This window comes from Camelus dromedarius, chromosome 7 (genome assembly GCF_036321535.1).
Source record: "Camelus dromedarius isolate mCamDro1 chromosome 7, mCamDro1.pat, whole genome shotgun sequence".
Taxonomy (NCBI): domain Eukaryota; kingdom Metazoa; phylum Chordata; class Mammalia; order Artiodactyla; family Camelidae; genus Camelus; species Camelus dromedarius.
Genome location: NC_087442.1, coordinates 51,141,638 through 51,159,456, shown reverse-complemented (window position 1 = coordinate 51,159,456; position 17,819 = coordinate 51,141,638). Strand labels below are relative to the sequence as shown.

The 17,819-nt window shown below is 38.1% G+C and overlaps 1 protein-coding gene across 1 annotated transcript in view; it reads right to left on the bottom strand.

The window, feature by feature from the left end:
• Positions 1–1,744: 1,744 nt before the first annotated feature.
• ANKMY2 (ankyrin repeat and MYND domain containing 2) overlaps positions 1,745–17,819 on the bottom strand; it is a 33,234-nt gene continuing 17,159 nt past the window's right edge. The window contains exons 5-10 of the mRNA XM_010984640.3: positions 14,704–14,864; positions 10,063–10,277; positions 9,151–9,286; positions 6,223–6,351; positions 4,364–4,493; positions 1,745–2,914 (exon numbers count right to left, since the gene is read on the bottom strand). Coding sequence (XP_010982942.1) covers positions 2,730–2,914; positions 4,364–4,493; positions 6,223–6,351; positions 9,151–9,286; positions 10,063–10,277; positions 14,704–14,864 — 956 coding nt within the window. The 3' untranslated portion in view covers positions 1,745–2,729. The remainder of the gene's footprint in view (positions 2,915–4,363; positions 4,494–6,222; positions 6,352–9,150; positions 9,287–10,062; positions 10,278–14,703; positions 14,865–17,819) is intronic.

Below are 17,819 nucleotides of genomic sequence, written 5' to 3'. Positions count from 1 at the left end.
CAGGTACGTCTATGTGTGAGCTCCAGCAGCTCTGGAATAGAATCCCTGTAATTTGTCATTGTCCCCCGGGAGAAACAAACAAAAACCCTCCCTCTTTGGCCTCAGGAGTGTAAACACCTCTGGGAAGTACTCTGACTGGCCTAGCTGTGGTCAAGGAGGTATAAAACAGCAACCATAATACCACGAGACTTGGAAGACATCTAGCTCCCACTCAGGAAGGGGGCTGACTTGCTTCCGAGGCAGGGGAGATGAGATCCTGAGAAGATAAAATCACTGCAAGAATATCTACTTCAAGAATTTCTATTAAGTGTAACATCCAATAATATTAAAACTCAAGTAAACTCACATACATGATGGATGACTAAAATCAGTCATCTTTCTGAGAGCCTAGGGAAGAGCCACCACATCCTATAAAATAATGGCTTGTCTTCAGAGCTCTATTATTATGTCTGCAGAGAAACTACAGTGACTGTAATAAATTAACAGTGTACAACGTAGTAGTCAAAACTGGAGACCTCGCTGAGTTCTAGCTCTGTACTTTTGGATAAGTTAGTTGACCTCTTTAGACTTTAACCTCCTTATCTGTGCTACGGGGATAAAAATAAAGCCTGATTCATGCGGTGTTGTGAATATTGAACAAGATAACTTCAGGGATACAGTAACTTTTGGTCTTCACTATTATTATTTGATTGTTGAATCAAAAAGCAGAATCCAATTTCCTAATAAACCCACTAGCTAATTTAATATCCTATTACATCAGCTCTAAGTACAAGACATATTGGAACAGTAAGACTATAATCTTTTAGGTCCTATTTTTATTTGAGAAATTTTCTTGATGGCATATTGAAAGTAATTCAACATGGTTAAAAAAAAAAACAGATGCCCACTGTTTTGATGATGTTATAATGGAAACATCTATTTTTGGCTATGGGAGTATAATCAGACCCAACCTCATTTCTCTTAAACCCCATTTTATGACTACCCTTCACTGAAATACATCCGTGGAAATTTTGATATTGACATGGCTTATACGTGAAGTCCTCTTTGTCCAATTGGAAAGTTACTATTCATGCCAGTGGTAGCTGCGTCAGAGTTCCAGTTCATATTGGAATTCATTTCAGTGAACGGGAAAATTCCTTCTACATCACCACATCTCTTGATTTTCCTGTTCCCTTCTGTTTTTTCCACAACCCTCCATGCTGTCCAAAGACGGAGACCATGATGACAACACCGAATGATGATAACACACCCCCCCCCAAAATAATTAAAAATCACGGAACTAGGTTAAAAAACATACTTGCAGGAGAGGAAGGCCAGGGAGGCCTGTTTTTCTAGTCAAAGATAAATGTTTATCAGTGTGTAGATGAGGTACTTGGATGAGTGAAGGGAAGCTTGTTGTGACTGACAAGTTCAGGTAAAATCTGCTGGATTTCTACTCACTTAACAGTAAACTTCCTCACGTGAAGCCTCCCTAGAGCAGCCCAGTACAGGGTGTGCAGCAGGTGGATGTGTTGGGGCTGGGAGAAAAGTAGCCGAGCGTAAGTTAAGAGGAAAAGCTGGAGGACAGAAGAATGTGATCCGTGAAGTGGGGTGAGAATTCTAGTCATTTTGATTTTCAGTTGTACCTGTTAAAATAATTATTACTATGTTCTCCAGTACGTGCTAAGTTTCCTAAAATTTGTTAAGTTCGCTAATATTTGCAACCCCTTGACAGCAATAAACTATGAAACAAGACACAAGTTGGTTATATTAGTAGGCACAATTTATTTTACAGTCAGCATAAGAAACTGTGCAACACAGCCCTATCTCCAGATATCACACTCCAGCTCTATTCAGACATTGCAGACACTAAAGCCTGGTGCCAGGACAGTCTATAAATGACAGTTATAAATCAGTGTGTGGACAGGAAGAACCATATGAAAAGCTCATAGGAAGATAAAAGTGGAATATGGCACATGAATTAGTTCTACAGTAATTGTGGACACAGTCTGTTTAGCCTTTGTTTAATCAATAACTTCATGAAACATCTTTTTTAATGCACATGCTGAGATAACCGTGGCTATGCCTTAGTTCTTCCTGGGGGATCTGATATTTCTGAAGGTACAAATGCTGCAGATAAAATGTCACTGCAGGAACTACATAAAGTTCAGGCTGCTCGGGATAAATTCTGTAGAAAACTACAGCTAGCTGAACTATGGCAAAGATTCTTTAACAAGTAGTTTTTCATTTCATTGCACCTTAATACATAGAACTTCACTACTGTAGATGTTATTTATATGCATTTTATTTACATATAAGTTATGATTTTTTTAGCTTCCCATCTCTGTGGCTATAACATTTTTCTTTCCTGAAAATCTCCTCTCTTACATCTGTTCTGCTCGCCTCTTTGTTCCCTAGAGCAGTTATTTCTTCTTTAAAAGGAAATTTATTTTCCATTGAGAACAACTGCTGGGAAGCTTGCCTCAAAAAGGGGATAGAAATGTTTCCCCTATATTTTGAAAAAAAAAAAAATTTTTTTTTCCCTAGGAATATCTGTCCAATTATAGAACAGAACTCAGTAGGAAATGAGGGCATAGTAGACAGAGCTTTGCTGGAAAGCATCTATTCTATGAAATGTGGAATCCTGTCACAGCGCCATGCAGGTGTCGAGGCAAGGAAGACACGGTCACACGTGTTTTCCAGCTACCTGCCACGGTGAGGCCTGTCCGCGCTGGCACGTGCTCTGCCTCTTACTCCTCAGATACCTGTGGACTGGCAGGAGCCTCCTGTAAGCCTCCCAGCCCAGCATCGCTCTGAAGAGACTCTTTGCCCCCTTCCACAGAATCTCCAGGATTGCAATCCTCCTGGTAGGCTTCCTCTTCAGCCTCTGGCTGCTCCTCATTAACACAATTCGAATTGACGTCAAGTTTGCTATCTGATAAAAAGAAAAAAAAAGTCATTTTGTTCCTACTATGTGCCAGACACTCTTCTAAGTGCTTTATGTGTATTAATTTATTTAATCCTCATCACAACCACGAGGGAGATTATTATCTCTATTATCATTGTGATCATTATTTTACAAATGGGAAAACTGAGAAGAGAGGGGTTTGGTAACTTGCGCACCGTTCATAGCCTGTAACACAACATAACTGGCATCTGAACTCAGGCCTCTGGATGCCAAAGCCAGGCCTTGAAATCAGGATTGCTGATTGGCAAAATCTGTGTTTGAATGCAGCTATGCCACAAATGAGCCTGGTGTCCTCTGCTGGGTTCCTGCCCGAACAAGGCTGTCTCCTTATCTGTAAACTGGAGGATAATAAAGTCTGTCCTACATTTGTGGAGAATCAAGGTGTACAATAGTGTGTGGCACATGCTGATGTATAACAACCAGGAGCTCCCATTCTACTGACAATCCTGTCCTCTCACATGGCTTCTTCAGTACGTTACCAGCTGCTATTCACCACCCTCGACCCACAGGATAATAAATGTTTGGTCCAGAAAACAGGAGAAAGCATGGCAGCCAGAAAACCTGACTATTCTCTTAACAATTTATTTATACAATCTTACTTTGCTATGAATTTAGTTTTGTACAAATCATTCATTCCCACTAATGGTGTTTCTCAACCAAGTGGTAAACGGGACATGGTCCCTTGAGGAGTAGTGGGGGAAGTCTTAGTGTCAGAATCATCAAAGGCAACCAACCTTTTCAAACTATCGTTCCCCAGAATGTGTGATACATTCTCTGGGGTAAGGAGTAGGAGTGTGGGCTGTTCTCTTGTCCAATATGCATATCATTGCTGAAGCAACTCACTGTTTCTGATGAAAATGAGTCATATACTTCATGAGGGAGAGGAAAAATAATATAGAACTCACTGCCCTGACACTTGTAGAAATTTAACCCGTGCACTAGATCTGCAAGTTAATTTGTAATCTATAAGCTTACGCTGTAATTTCACCTGCAGTTTTATAATTAAGAAATTTAAGTCTTCCAACCTTAAAATCTCTGGGTAGTCATTAGGGGAAATTTAATTATTTCCTTATTCAAAGATCTTAAAATCCTTTGTGAACAAAATATAAGTAACTACTCATTAAGAGTTGCATTGTTCCAGGGCAGTCTCATGAGGCAGAAAGCAGAATGTGGAATAAACTACAAGCCTCGGAATTTTATGACTTTTGTTTTCCAGTGATATCTAGGCTGATTATACAATATCCCAGGGACTCAAAATAGGGATACATTTGAGTTTAAGTGTGATCCTTATGTTGGTTTACCCCAAGCCCCCTTGATTCCCAGAGAAGACTCATTTCCTGTGCCCCCTGTGTTAATACCATCTATCCTTCCTCTCCCCATCGACCACTTGTATGAGCTCGGTTTTTATACACTTACTGTTTTCCTTTTCACTCTTTTCTTTGGCAGCCTCCAACTGTTGCTTCTCATAAGTGTCCTTGAGATTCTTGCAGATTTTCTTATGTGCAAACCAGTGTGTTTTCTGGCAGGTCTGATCACAATATATTACCTGAAAGCAATTGTAGGTTTCTTTTCAAGATACGTAATTGCATTAATTTTCTAATTATGACATTAAACCAAGTACAGTGCTGTAAAAATGTTAAGTTTTCTATACTTTATTTTAAAACCTTGATGTATAGATATGTGTTGATTTACAGTTGTAAGTTTTAGCTTACACTTTCTAACAATAATGAATATATAATACAGGGTCTACCAAAGACGCGAACTTGTGATTTGAGACTTCTGTTTGCCAGAATTTATACAGTACAAGGACAAAGAGGATACAACTGCTGTCCCAGAGGAAGCCAAGGATGAGAAAGAGCAGGATGGGGGAGGCAGATCCCTGGCAATGTGATTTATGTCCCAGTTCAGGATGTTACAGCAATGGGAGCACAGAGGAAGCAGTGACTCACTCTAAATGGAGGGACTCAGTGGACAGAGAAATGGAAAAGAGACATTCCAAGTGGACAGAATACCGTGTACAAAAATGCAGGAACAGGGAAGACGTGTTCAAGGACAGCAGTAAGTTTGTGTAAGTGGAGCTTAGATTTTTGCAGGATTATATACCAAGCACTACATAGATGGTGTTATAGATTGTATCAGTGGCCCCAGTTCTTTCACTCTTCCCTGCATCCATACCATACACTTTCCCATGTGATTTCAAAGTTCTTTTCACTGAAGGGGAAGAAAATTGACTTTAAATATGGCCACGCAACTTGTTTTGGCCAGAGGAATGAGACCGCATGGCAATTTCAAGGCAAGAGACCTCATATGTTTCTACTTGCCTACTTCTATCTCTGCCGTCACCAAGGGAACATGCTTAGCCTGGCCTGCTGTTCCAAGGAGGATGAGAAACACATGGAACAGATGTGCCCTAGCCAACCACAAACATGGGAGAAAGAAAAAAATGGTGGTGGTTTTAAGTACTGAATTTTGGAGTGTTTTTATTTAAAGCAATAATTAACCAACATAGATGGTCTCACTTAACTCTCACAACTCCAGCCCCATTTCACACGTAAGGAAACTGAGGCTCAGAGAAGTAAGTAATTAAAGGAAATGAAACCAGACAAGTAGGTTACAGCAGAATATGATGGGTTACAGAAGAATATGCTGAAGAATTTCAACCTTAAAAACAACAGAAAATTAACATCATCTATAAAGCGAATGTACAGATACTTGCATATGAGTAATATTTGTGAGAATATATGTGAGAAGAATCCATTCAGATATGCCCTTTATAAAGATAATTCTGGCAGAAATGGATAGGACTCCAAAAGCTTAAAGATTGGTGACAGTCAGAAAGGAGTGTAGTTTTACAAGGAAGAGTTGATAAAGAGATTGTAATTAAAGTCAACATCAGAATATTTAAGATTGCATATCTATGAACTGTTCTACTGTAGGTTTTCTTGTCTGCACCAGCCTCAGTCCCCTATGAATAATCTTTCTCTTATTTTCTCATAATGAATCATTCATTCGTTTCTTTCTTTCTTTGGGGTGGTCAGCAGAGAAGCAGGGCAGCCTGGGAGTTTGATAGAGAAGACACAGAACTAGATTTATCCTGTAGTTCTCTTCCAAAATCACTTCTAAGTATTAGGTGCAATACCTTTTTTATCTAACATATTAGAATTTATTAGAAAACTAATGTCAACCATTATATTTACAGAATATTAAAACTCAATCACCAGTGTGGGTGAAATCTAAACCGGATGTCAGTGAGCTTAAAAGAACTTCATTCTTACCATTTTGCACACTGAGCATCTTTTGCTTGCTCCCTTTTCTCCGCAGGTAGTGCAAAATTCAACATCCACGAAACCCACCTGACCAGTGATGGCTTGGGTAAGTACAGAGAATGCAGTGGGATCAGAACCCTAGAGTGGGGAAAAAGAGCAGGAAAAATAACCTCTGCAATCACCATGGGAAGACCAGAGACAACATTTTGTGAACAGGAGACAAAATTATTAAGGTTAGAGGTTACACAGACTTCATGGCAAAATAACAAATATCTTTTTCTACACAAAGTACACTTGAGGTAAATCATGGATCCAAATACTCAGAGAGAAAAAAACTGGCCCTGTTCTAGGATAAAAGTATTATTCAATAAGCACACAAAGATTTTAGAACTAGGACAAGGAACTCAGAGTAGAATTTTCTTCTGAGAATTAACATCAAGACAATGTGGGGGGAAGGATATAGCTCAAGTGCTAGATCACATGCTTAGCATACACAAAGTCCGGGTTCAATCCCAGGTATCTCCTCTATAAACAAACAAACAAACAAACAAACAAAGCTAATTACCTCCCCCTTAAATAAATTAATTAAAAACTTTTTTAAAGACATATACATATTCTGAGGGTCAATTTATAGGATACATCGTAAATGTTTAACTGTCTTGATTCTTAAAAGTTTAAAGCAATTTAAGTGTTTTTAAAAACTTTGTATATTTAAAGTTATTTACTTGCTATAGGTCTGCAATTCTACTAGTTAAAAGTTATCACCTTTATCATTGAAATGTTCCAAATTCTTTAATTAAAGAGACGCACATGTGATTACATTAGGGTATTAAGAAAAACCGTAAGTGTGAAGATTATTATTATGGTTACTGCAAATCAGAATGTCTTGCTAAAGAGGATTTATAAACATTTTTTATGCAGAAAATAATAAGGGCAAATATTTATCTGCCTGAATGAGACCTATTTAGAGTAAGCAGAAATAATTACAGGGTATCTAGCTATCTTACCTATTTCTAACTTTCTTATTTTTGAGTTTTATTATTACTTATTCCCAACAAAAATTTTTATAATTTTCACAATTTAAATTTTCATGTGTATCTTATCTTTATTAATAAGCCCTTTATTGATGACTCAGGTCACTAGGATAAAACAATCATTATACACCATACACTCTAACTACATTATTCCACGAGGCAGGACTGAGATGGACTGTTGAGCCCTACAGTGACCTGCTTTGACTTTTTAAAAGAATACGCCGGGCTGCTATTTTTAGTTTTTCTGTTTTCTCCCTTGAAGGTGCAATGTCAGCGACACTTGTCAGTGCTGGAAATGCCCCACAACAGCCACTACTGACGGCTTCTCGGATAGACATTCCCTCAACTTTCTTACTAACAGAAACATACTTTTGTTCAGAGCAGCAGAGTTGAGACCAGCAAAAAAATAACTCATTTCCCCCAGAATATTCATTTCTCCAAAATACTCATTTTTCCCTGTGCTGCTAAGGGTGGTCCTGTGGTACCAGTACTGCGTTTCAGGGAGGGCTTGTGCTTTCTAGCTGCAGACTGATTTCCTTTTCTTGTCTGCCTGGGATAGGAAGGTGAGCTTGGAGAAGGAGGATAAGATGCCTTGCAATTGTAATGTCATAAGCATGTATATGATTATACGGCTAAAGAATATTGGGTAGAAAAATGGTAGTGTTTGGGTCCAAAATCCATTTTTGAACCTATGTGCAAGATCTGGTCTGCCTACTTTTGGGCTTCTGAGTATATGTGAATAAATAAATCCTTATCTATTTAATTCATAGTTGGCTGAAGTTCGATGTGAACAGCTGAAACACATTCATAGTTGATAAACCACCTTCAAACTGGCTAACTTTCATCTCCCAAAAGCTTAAATACCAAATAGCCAAGCATATTAAAGAGCAAGTGTAAAGAATCTCTGTGTGAAATCACGGAGGGCTCGCATGAATAAATCATAGCACGAACTTCATGAGTTCATTTTGTCTGCTCAGGTCTTTCTTCTTTCATGGTTCTGAATAGGTGAAGTCCTAATGTATAAAGGAGCACCTGGAACCCATTTCTAGTCCTGATTTTTCAGACCAAGAATGATATAATAGCCTAGAGAAGGAAGAGAAGGAACGAGATTGCCAGTGGGAGGGCGGAAGCCACGGATGGGAATAGTTTCAGGATCAATTTCTTGCCTAATAGACAAAGGCTGATAGATAATTTGACTGAAATGTATAAAAAGCATGACAGGTAGAGAGAAGGTGAACAGAATGGCATTCAAAATTGGGAAGGCAAGGAGTGTCTTATGAAATACTACTTAGATAAACACATGACAAAAGGGCAGTAATTTAAAGAACAGATAATAAAGTTAAAATTTACTTCCCATAACTGGCAAATATAAACAGACTTTTTTTAATGTATGGGAAATTTATAAAATCAGAGGCATTAAGGTAGAATATAAGAAGCTGGGATGTATTTTGAGACTGTTTAGCAGGATACACAATGCACCTTTCCAGGACTCATCCTTTCCATCTCCACTGACTGGGAACCATCAACCTAGACATTCAATTCCTGCTTTCATGTAGTGCAGGACTTTGTACTGGTTTTTCACAACCTACACGTGAATAAGGGTGTGTCCACACAGTGGATGCATACCCACCTTTACCGATTTCATAGAGGTAATTAAAAGCGTCAGTACCCACTATAACTAGCTATATCCCCACATAAGGAAATACTGTTCATTCAACCCATGAGCTATATAATGTAAATGGATAAACAGACACAAGGTTAACAGGAGAACCTATCTCCATGTTTGTTCCTAAAATTTTTCTAAAATAGTATTTCTTTATTAAATGAATCATGCTAAAGAGAATGCACCTTTATGGTAATTAGGTCTCACAGATAGAATTAACTTAGTTATGAAGAGCCTTACAATTTCAACAGGAGCAATGCTTCGCACCAGCTGCTGGAGGAGAGTAGCTTCACAGTAAGGAAATTTTCTGATACTTTCTCTAATGACCTTTTCTTGATATACTGGAAAGCCATCAGAAGCTCGGCCTCTTAACAAGCTGAAAGACATTTTTTTAAACGTAACTTGAGTTGAATTATTAAGCTTGTCCTCCCAGCTGCACCTATGCAATTTTAGTAATTTCTTCTTTGCTACTTAAGATTTTCATTGTGTCTTGATGCATCGTGATGACAGACTCAGTTCAAACTGCTGTTCCATTTGCACGTTAGTCTAGACCTTATCAGATGTAGGGGCCCAAAGACGTATTTATAAAAGTGACCCCTGACACAAAACACACTAAACACTGTTATCAGACTAGCTGGTTACTCATTACCATGTCAGTTACTTGTACAAAGAAAGAAAACCCTCATTGAATCACACCCTTCTGACTTACTTCTCTTTTCTCAGTAGAACTATAGATAATTTGACCCCAGATGGTTAGAGAAGACGGGTAACACAAAGCTCCCCCAGGTACAGGAACAGAGACACACTGAGAGCCGTTTTGAATCCAGAGCAGCAACTGTAGCATAGCCGACCTATCCTTAGATTTAGATCTGGGCTACTTTCTAGTTTTATGATCTTACATATGCTACTTCACCTCTCCAAACCTCAGATTCCTCACCTGTAACTGGGGATAACGAAAGCACTGTTGTAAAGAGTACGGAACAGAACAATCAGCCGAAGTATAATAGTGCCCTTTGTTACTTGCAGACAGAATGTGATCTCAGAAATAACAACGGCTGCTAAAATCCTTAATTTTTATGTCCACGGTGAGATTTCATAATGAAGTATTATCCAGTTGAGAGTATTTTATATATGAAATGATAAAGACAGTACCTTTTGATTAGACTGTCCAGTTTATTCTCTCCATCTTTTAAGAAGTTAATGCATTTCTGAAAGATACAGCTGATGTAATGCATTTTCATAGCCAGTACTTCATTCATGTCTCTTTGCTTCATACATTTCTCACAAATCAGATCCATCACCTTGTAGCATTTATTCAGAGCTGCTTCTTCTGCCAGCAGAGGATTTTCATTTATAAGCATCACGATCTAGAAAAAATTCCAGTGAGTTTAGAAACTCCATGAAAGATTTGCCATGTTCAACTTAGGTGGTCAGTTTTGATTACCAAATAAAGTCCTTCTTACAGTCATATATTTACCATGTTAATTCAAATTAGAATGCAAGTTGCCACTGATCAAGTTGTAAAACTAGTACAGAAGGACTCTGACATCATGGAATCTCTTAAACTCTGTATGTCACAGTCATCACATGGTTTGCCATCCAGTTAAATCAGGCTGTTAGTTGGCCACTCGGAATCATGGTTTTACTGTCTCTGTTAAAAGCACTTTTACTAAAGATAAGTGTGGCATATTGGCACACCCTTTATATACAGAATCAGATCACCGAGCGGTCACTACTCTTAGTCAACATTACTGAGCTTTAGGATTTCATGGCTAGGAAAAACAATTCTCATTCATTCTTCTTAATTATAAGGAAATGAGATTTTTTGCAGACAGAAGTCTAAAAATAAAAGGTGTGTTACTTTCTGATTAACTACATTTCTCTGTGGAAATTTTCTAAGATGCTTCTAATCATGCATAGTAATGTAAGTAGGTCAAAAGGAAAGCAAAATAGCTTTAAAAAAAAGGATCATTAGAGAGTTATCCAAACTGATGCATTATGAGTCCCACACTTCCTATATGTGCACAGATTAAACTCAAATTTGGTGTAATAAGAAGTATTTTTTTAATTGGCTGTGGTAGTCTTGCATAGGACAGCTGTAAAAATCCACAGTGGTATAACAGTAATATAAACATGTGTATAACATGGGCACAGTTGTATTCTCAGAGCAGAAAGCCATTCAGTGTTTGTTAATCTACATGTTACAGCTAAACAGCTGTCCCAGGCAATGTAAACAGCAGGAAACAACAGATAGCAGATTTCATGAATTTCCTTAAACATGAAGAAAGTTAATTAGTTAACTTAAGTAAAACCCATGCCTAGTCTCCTACCTGGAAACTGAAGAGAGATTAAATATTTTTCTGAAACTAAAAAAAGATTTTTACTTATTTTTGACACTACTAAATTGATACATAATCTAGAATTTTACTTAAAATACAGCACTCAATAGTAAATTATTAGACTTCATGAAATAAGTATAATCAGAATCCTTATTGGTAAATTTGCTGAAAACATCCCCTACCATAATATTAACTTGTGGCAGAGAGAAAAAAAAGACTCATTAATCACCTGTTTATAGTTTGCTGTCAGTTGCAATAATGTGAAGCTGTTTGCTCAATATTTTGTATATGGTATTTATAATCAAAGCATAGGATCTAAACTTACACATGAGAATTCTTTTTAAAAAATCCCCAATAAAACCCAGATTCATGCAGTAGACTTTTATTTCATAATATACAGCGGTACATGCAGAGAAAAATGGCATATAATCACAGCTCAACTAACAATCACAGCTCACTGAAGCATTTACACAGCTGCACACAGAAGACTAATATTTGAACTAGTTTCCTTCCTTTAATCTCTGAAGCATTATAAAGTAATGTATTTATTATAAAGGGAATCATTCTTAATTAATGAGGAGGAAATATTCACGTGGGCATAAAAGTCAGATATGTCTCATCTCCCAAAGAACAGCTACTTTAGAATATGTTTATTCAGTGGCATTTTAAATGCTTTTTATTTTTTTAAATCCCATTTTAAAAAATTACTAATTCAGCAATTCTGGGCTTAAAAACCATGTTAATAATCAAAAGACAGGATCACTTGCGCACATCTGCCTCCTGACCACTTAGAGACCCTGTTCAACTCTATTGTCATTTTTCCTGTGACTGTTTTTCTCCATGATAACATCTATAGTCTGGGCATGGGCAGAATTCCCCAAGTCCCTGCTGAAAACAAACATCCTTTTGCTATAGCAGCCACTCAACCTCCACGCAAATGTAGCCGTGTTAGGTAGCCTGCAGTGAAAAGGTGCACCGTTGGACTGAATGTTGTCCTGTGCTTGTTTTGAAAGGTCTTTGACTTGACAGACTGGTTGCTTTTTTTTTTTTTTTTTTTTAATAATAACACACCCTATGAAGACCCATGCCAGCTTGAAAAGCGGTAAAGTAATGAAAATGGGCCACCACAAAAGCAAGTGGGCAGCTTTTATCAAAGTGTGGATAAAAGAAAGGTTTTTAAGTGAATAGACCATTTCTACCTACAACAAGCAAGGTCTGGATCTGAAGGAAAGTACTATAATCATAGAATAGTTTCTCTTATAAGACCAAGTGCTCTAAAAAATATAATACAGGCTATTTTATTTTATATACCTCTACAATTTATTGTCTATATAAATATGCCCTTAATCTAATTTACTCAAAATATGTGCCTTTAAAGATAACTGGAGGTACAATGATTCTTAGGAAATTTAACCCTGAGAGACTTGGTTCCCTGTAAAATTCCAAAATTACTCCACAGACTCTATCATCACAATATGTGAGATTTTTGTAATCACAAAGGGCAGAAACAGATATAAGACAGTGAATCAGAAAAATATAGGAGAGTTCTTCAAATCAGTCAAGACTAGAATATCCTATAACGCTCAGGCTAGAGGAGGAATGACAAGGGCCTTGTAAAACCACACATGTTCTCCACACTGAGAAATACTGCATCCCTAGGAACAGTCCTGTCTTCTCACCCCAGCCTGCCCCACTGCTAACAGAAAGAGTGTCATGGAGAGGGAGTCACCATTACAAGAGTTCTCCCTTTCCCTTCAGTGCTGGGAGGAAAAGAAACACCAACACAGAAGAGGCTAAACATTTTTTACAGGTTACATTCTAAGTCCTGTGTAATCTCCACAAGAGACACAAACATCTGATTCATGGCTGAATTTCTTCTTTGCCCAGTTAGGATCACAAGCGTTACCTCTAGAGGTTCTTTCAGAGTGTTGAGTAAAATATCTGAGTTTTTGAAAAATAAAAACAGAATAGATTCCACTTGTCTGTCATATGGGAAAGGATCCACTAGTTTGTCATCTCTCTTGATGGTCCAGAAAATTAATTTGGGTGAAGGGCTGCATGAAAGGCACTTTGTTGTTGATTTGTTTGTTTCTTGAGCTTTGAAGACTGTATGCAAAGGGATGCATCGATAAAGTAATAGGATCAAATACAATTTAGAACTTATATCTATTTATTTTTCAAGATTTTTTTTAATTTAAGTATAGTCGGTTTATAATATTATGTTAATTTCTGGCATACAGCATAGTGATTCAGTTATATATATATTCCTTTTCATATTCTTTTTCATTATAGGTTATTACAAGGCATTGAACATATTTCCCTGTGCTATATACAGTAGGACCTTGCTGTTCATCTATTTCTTTAAATGAGTGTTAATTTTCAAGAGTTACCTCATGAGAACCATCCACTTACTTTAATAATGTTCAGTATATTCCAAAGATTCTTCTTTTGTAATAGACTTCTAAGGAAATCTATTTCACTACCTTAGAAGTCTAAGGGAAAAGCCTCAATTGTTGACCCATCATACTGTCTTGCTCACCAAATAACTCTGAATTACTATTAAATCTATGCAATATGAATGAAGACATAGGGCAGACACTGAAGCTTGACAAAGGGCAGCATCACTGTAGCACACATGGAGTTTTCTGGGATGACTCATTGAAAAAATTATATTCATTTGGATTGATTTCTTTTAAAAATCATTTTGTAAATAAACAAAAAAGTTATATATAAAATATGAAGGAAATAGCAGTGGAAATAGTTCAGAATAGCCCTTGAAGTTTTTTTTCCAGCTTAGTCATTTGAACTTCTGGGTTGATCTGTGAAGTTTGAAAATCTGTGTGATTTGACTGTTTATTGGAAGAACTGTATTACTTAAAGGCATCAAATACCCACTTTGCATTAAAAAGTGTGTTCATGACACACTGGAGAACACTTCCAGAGAGGAGGGGTACTGCAGTAGCTGCTGCTCATGCCCACCTGGGTCCCACTAACCTAGCCCGTGTGCTGGGGCCTCGCTGAGGGGACGGCTGGCTGCTGTGGGCGCAGAGCGGCCTACTTCTGCAGGGAATTGCCTTCCTCCAGAGAGAGCCCACCTCCTTTTCCCTCTGGGAACAGACCTCAGCCAAGGGCTGACTGATGTGAAAGCCTGGCTCCCTTGCCTGTTGGAGCTATTGACAGTCCAGAGCGCCCCAAGACATGAGGTGGAAGCTCGGCTTCGGCTGAACCTGCCTCTCTGCTGAGCTCTTCCTTCCGCCCTAGTCTGTGTTCCTCGCTCTCCCCCGTGCTTCCAGGGAGAGCACTCCTTCGCTGTAGCAAGTGAACAGGAGAGGCCTGCACAAGCTGTACGTCTATAAAACCCAACCCAAGACAGTTATGATCCTACACTCTAAGAGCAGTTTACACTGTGACGCAGGAATTAAAATAAAAGCAAATAGGATTGACACTACAGTACCTTGACAGGATGAAGATTTGTTGTGGTGATAATTTTGTGCAGTGGGCCTGCCAACTTTGGGGGCAGTTTTGGCTCTTTATCCAGTCCCTGGGGTTTAGTGTAATAATCCAGTCTCTCTCGGGGAAAGAAATTGTTGATTATAGTCACACAATCATGTTGACCTTGTAACAGGAAAACAGGAAATGTATTATTTTATTATTTAAAATAAGACATTTTCCAATTTTTAAATTAATTATATTGCTCTGTTTTCTGAAGCAAGCATGCATCAAAATCTTTAATTTTTAGGAAAGAGAGTTGAGGAGGAAGAGGAGAGGAGAGGTAAAATGTTTTGGAGAACATATATGCATGCTTTGTGAAGTCAAGAAATAATCTCCTTTTAAAGACACAGAATCCACAGTACATATGAAGATTATGTGGATAACAAAAAAAGCAGTATTCAACTTTAGTAACTCTAAATATTTAAGTTGCTTGTAATTTAAATGCTTCTTCCATCTCTACACAAATGAGGTTCATTCTTCCTTAATCACATCTGGCTTTCTTTATACAGAATATAAATTTATCCTATATAAAGTTTTTTTTATTATTATCACAATTATTATTCATATTATTAAGTGAATCTCCCCTCCCCTTCAATTTGAGAAAAGCTTGGCCTCTTTGTGAAATGAATTAGAAAAAAAGCTTTTGCTCCCATAAGCTTGGAATCCCTGTTACTGCTTCTCACAGACCCCTGCACCACTTCTGTAAGCCAAAGCCATCTCTAGAGGTAAAGCAATGGTTCTAAGAAAGCAAAACTTCCCCTGGTGAAGCTAGTAGCCCGACTGAGTTCTTGCTGCCTCCCCCTCCACAGTTCCCTCGCCACTACTCTCTGGAGCAAGGAAATGGACACTCTGGGCAAGCATGCTGAGCATGCAGGGCACATTTGGAGGTGCAGGCTCTTCTGATCTCTGAAGACTGTTTCTTCCTCTCTGCCTGATGAGGGCTGAGGTAACAGCGGCCAAGAGTCCTGAGGAGCAATCCCAGACATTGGGGCTCCCAGAGTGTGGTCCGCCTTGGGTGGCCCACGTGGCCCCTGCCCACTTGTGCACGGTCCTGGGAGCATCTCCTTGATCTTGCCGACAACAGGTGACCTGCAGGGGGATCACACTGTGGGCCAGGTGGGCCCTGGTACTTGAGGCTGGCTGAGGGCTCAGCCTGACTGGGAGTTCCCGGAGAACTCAAGAGTGGACCAGCTTCCTGCTGTGTCTCAGCAGAGGATGAGATATCTACTGGTTTGTTGACCCTGAGCCCACAGTTATAGAGAGACTGGCACTTCCCTTCACCGCTCCACAACCCCGTCGGCTTTACCTGACTGCCTAGGGGATGCAGCTCCAAGAGGATCCAATCTGGAAAGACTAGGCAATGCCTCCAACAGAGGGCATGACATCCATAGGACAGGTACTGAGAACATCAACCACAGCCACACCACAACCAAACCATAACCATAGCCACCAAAGAACACTTAAATCAAGCAGATCAGTTACACTACATAAACAGACTTCCATGGATCAAAGATTCCAATTTTAAAAGTTAACAGACAGTCTGAGAGAGGAAATTCTAGTTACTTTAAGAACTAAAATAGTGATGTAGATGAAATAGATGAAATATCTCCAAACAGGGGAAAATTAGGATATAAAAAGCATCGTGGAAGAGATGAGAGAGCTAAAAAACAGATCCAGGAAAAAAAAGAAACGGATGAAGAATTAATAATTAAACAAATGATAGAAGAACACATCCTTGATTTGAAGGGAACTTTTAGTAATGACCACAGTATCATTCTTGGTATTCAGTGCTCTTCTTAAGTGCTGAAGCACCAGTTCTTTATTTTTTCCTAACCAGAAATTTCCATATCTATATATCTTGAGGACAAATCAAACAGTTAACAGGATAGTATTAAAAACCTGAAGGGCTCCGTTTAGAAAATGATCATCTCTACCTACATCATCTTCAAGAAAGGAGAAAAATGACAGTCAATCAAGCAAGTCTCCTACTCAAGCCTGATACAAACATGACAGCATCAAAGTTAACAGAGATAACTGTGTGCGGGAACTTAAAACTATATGTGAAGAAACTAGAGAAGATGAAGACAAACTGCACTGCTTTCTTAAAACACATCTAGGTTCAAGAAAAACAGGGATGTTCCATGGAGGGGGGGAAGGTGCTCTAAAATACCCCCTAAACATGTCAAAATTGACATAGGAAGATTTGAAGGTAAAAGGATCAGAGGAAAATACGGACTTGTGACTACATCTTCTCATCAGTCCCCTAACTAGTATACTCAGAAGATGCCTTGTAAGCAGTTGGAAATATTTGTACATAAAAATACTGGCTATCTAACAATGGCACTGTCACAAACTGCACCTTTGTGAGAAGGAAAAAATATTACTTTACTTTTTTAAAGATTAATCTTTTTCATTTTAGGTAATGCTAGGTTTTTGTTTTGTTTTTTTTTTTAACTGAAAGCAAGTTTACTTAGAGAGATACACATTCCATAAACAGAATGTGGTCATTCTCAGAGGGAGAGCAGCAGTGCTAGGTTATTTTGGTATTTTATTTTAACCAATCTGCCAATAATTTATAGCAGAGTGATACATATATTTAAAGTTTATCTTTATAAATATAAATTTTTACTTAATTTATATTTAAATTAAAAACATGAAACTATTAAATATTCAGTTTTCTTTTTTTTTAATTTATGAATTCTAAATACATACAAATAAAACAGTACTATTAATATAGACCATAAATGCTGGGGATGGGGGCCAGGTGAGGACCAGTATATCACTTTGTCCCAGTATTACTTTCACTGGACTTGAGTATTCTAGACTGAATGAGCTCACTGAGTCAGCAAAATTAGTCCTAGGCAGGATTAATGACAACACACACAACTAGACACATCCATATACGTTATTTTACTTTCAAGGATAAACTGAGAATGAAACACGCTTCCAGAATGAGCAATGAAAAGTTAGCAAAGAAAAATAAATCAAATTCTCACTTGCAAAACCAGGATTTAGAAAGCTGGCAGTAAAGTTCTACGCAGTGATACAAGAATCATGAAACTAGCCAATATACAACTC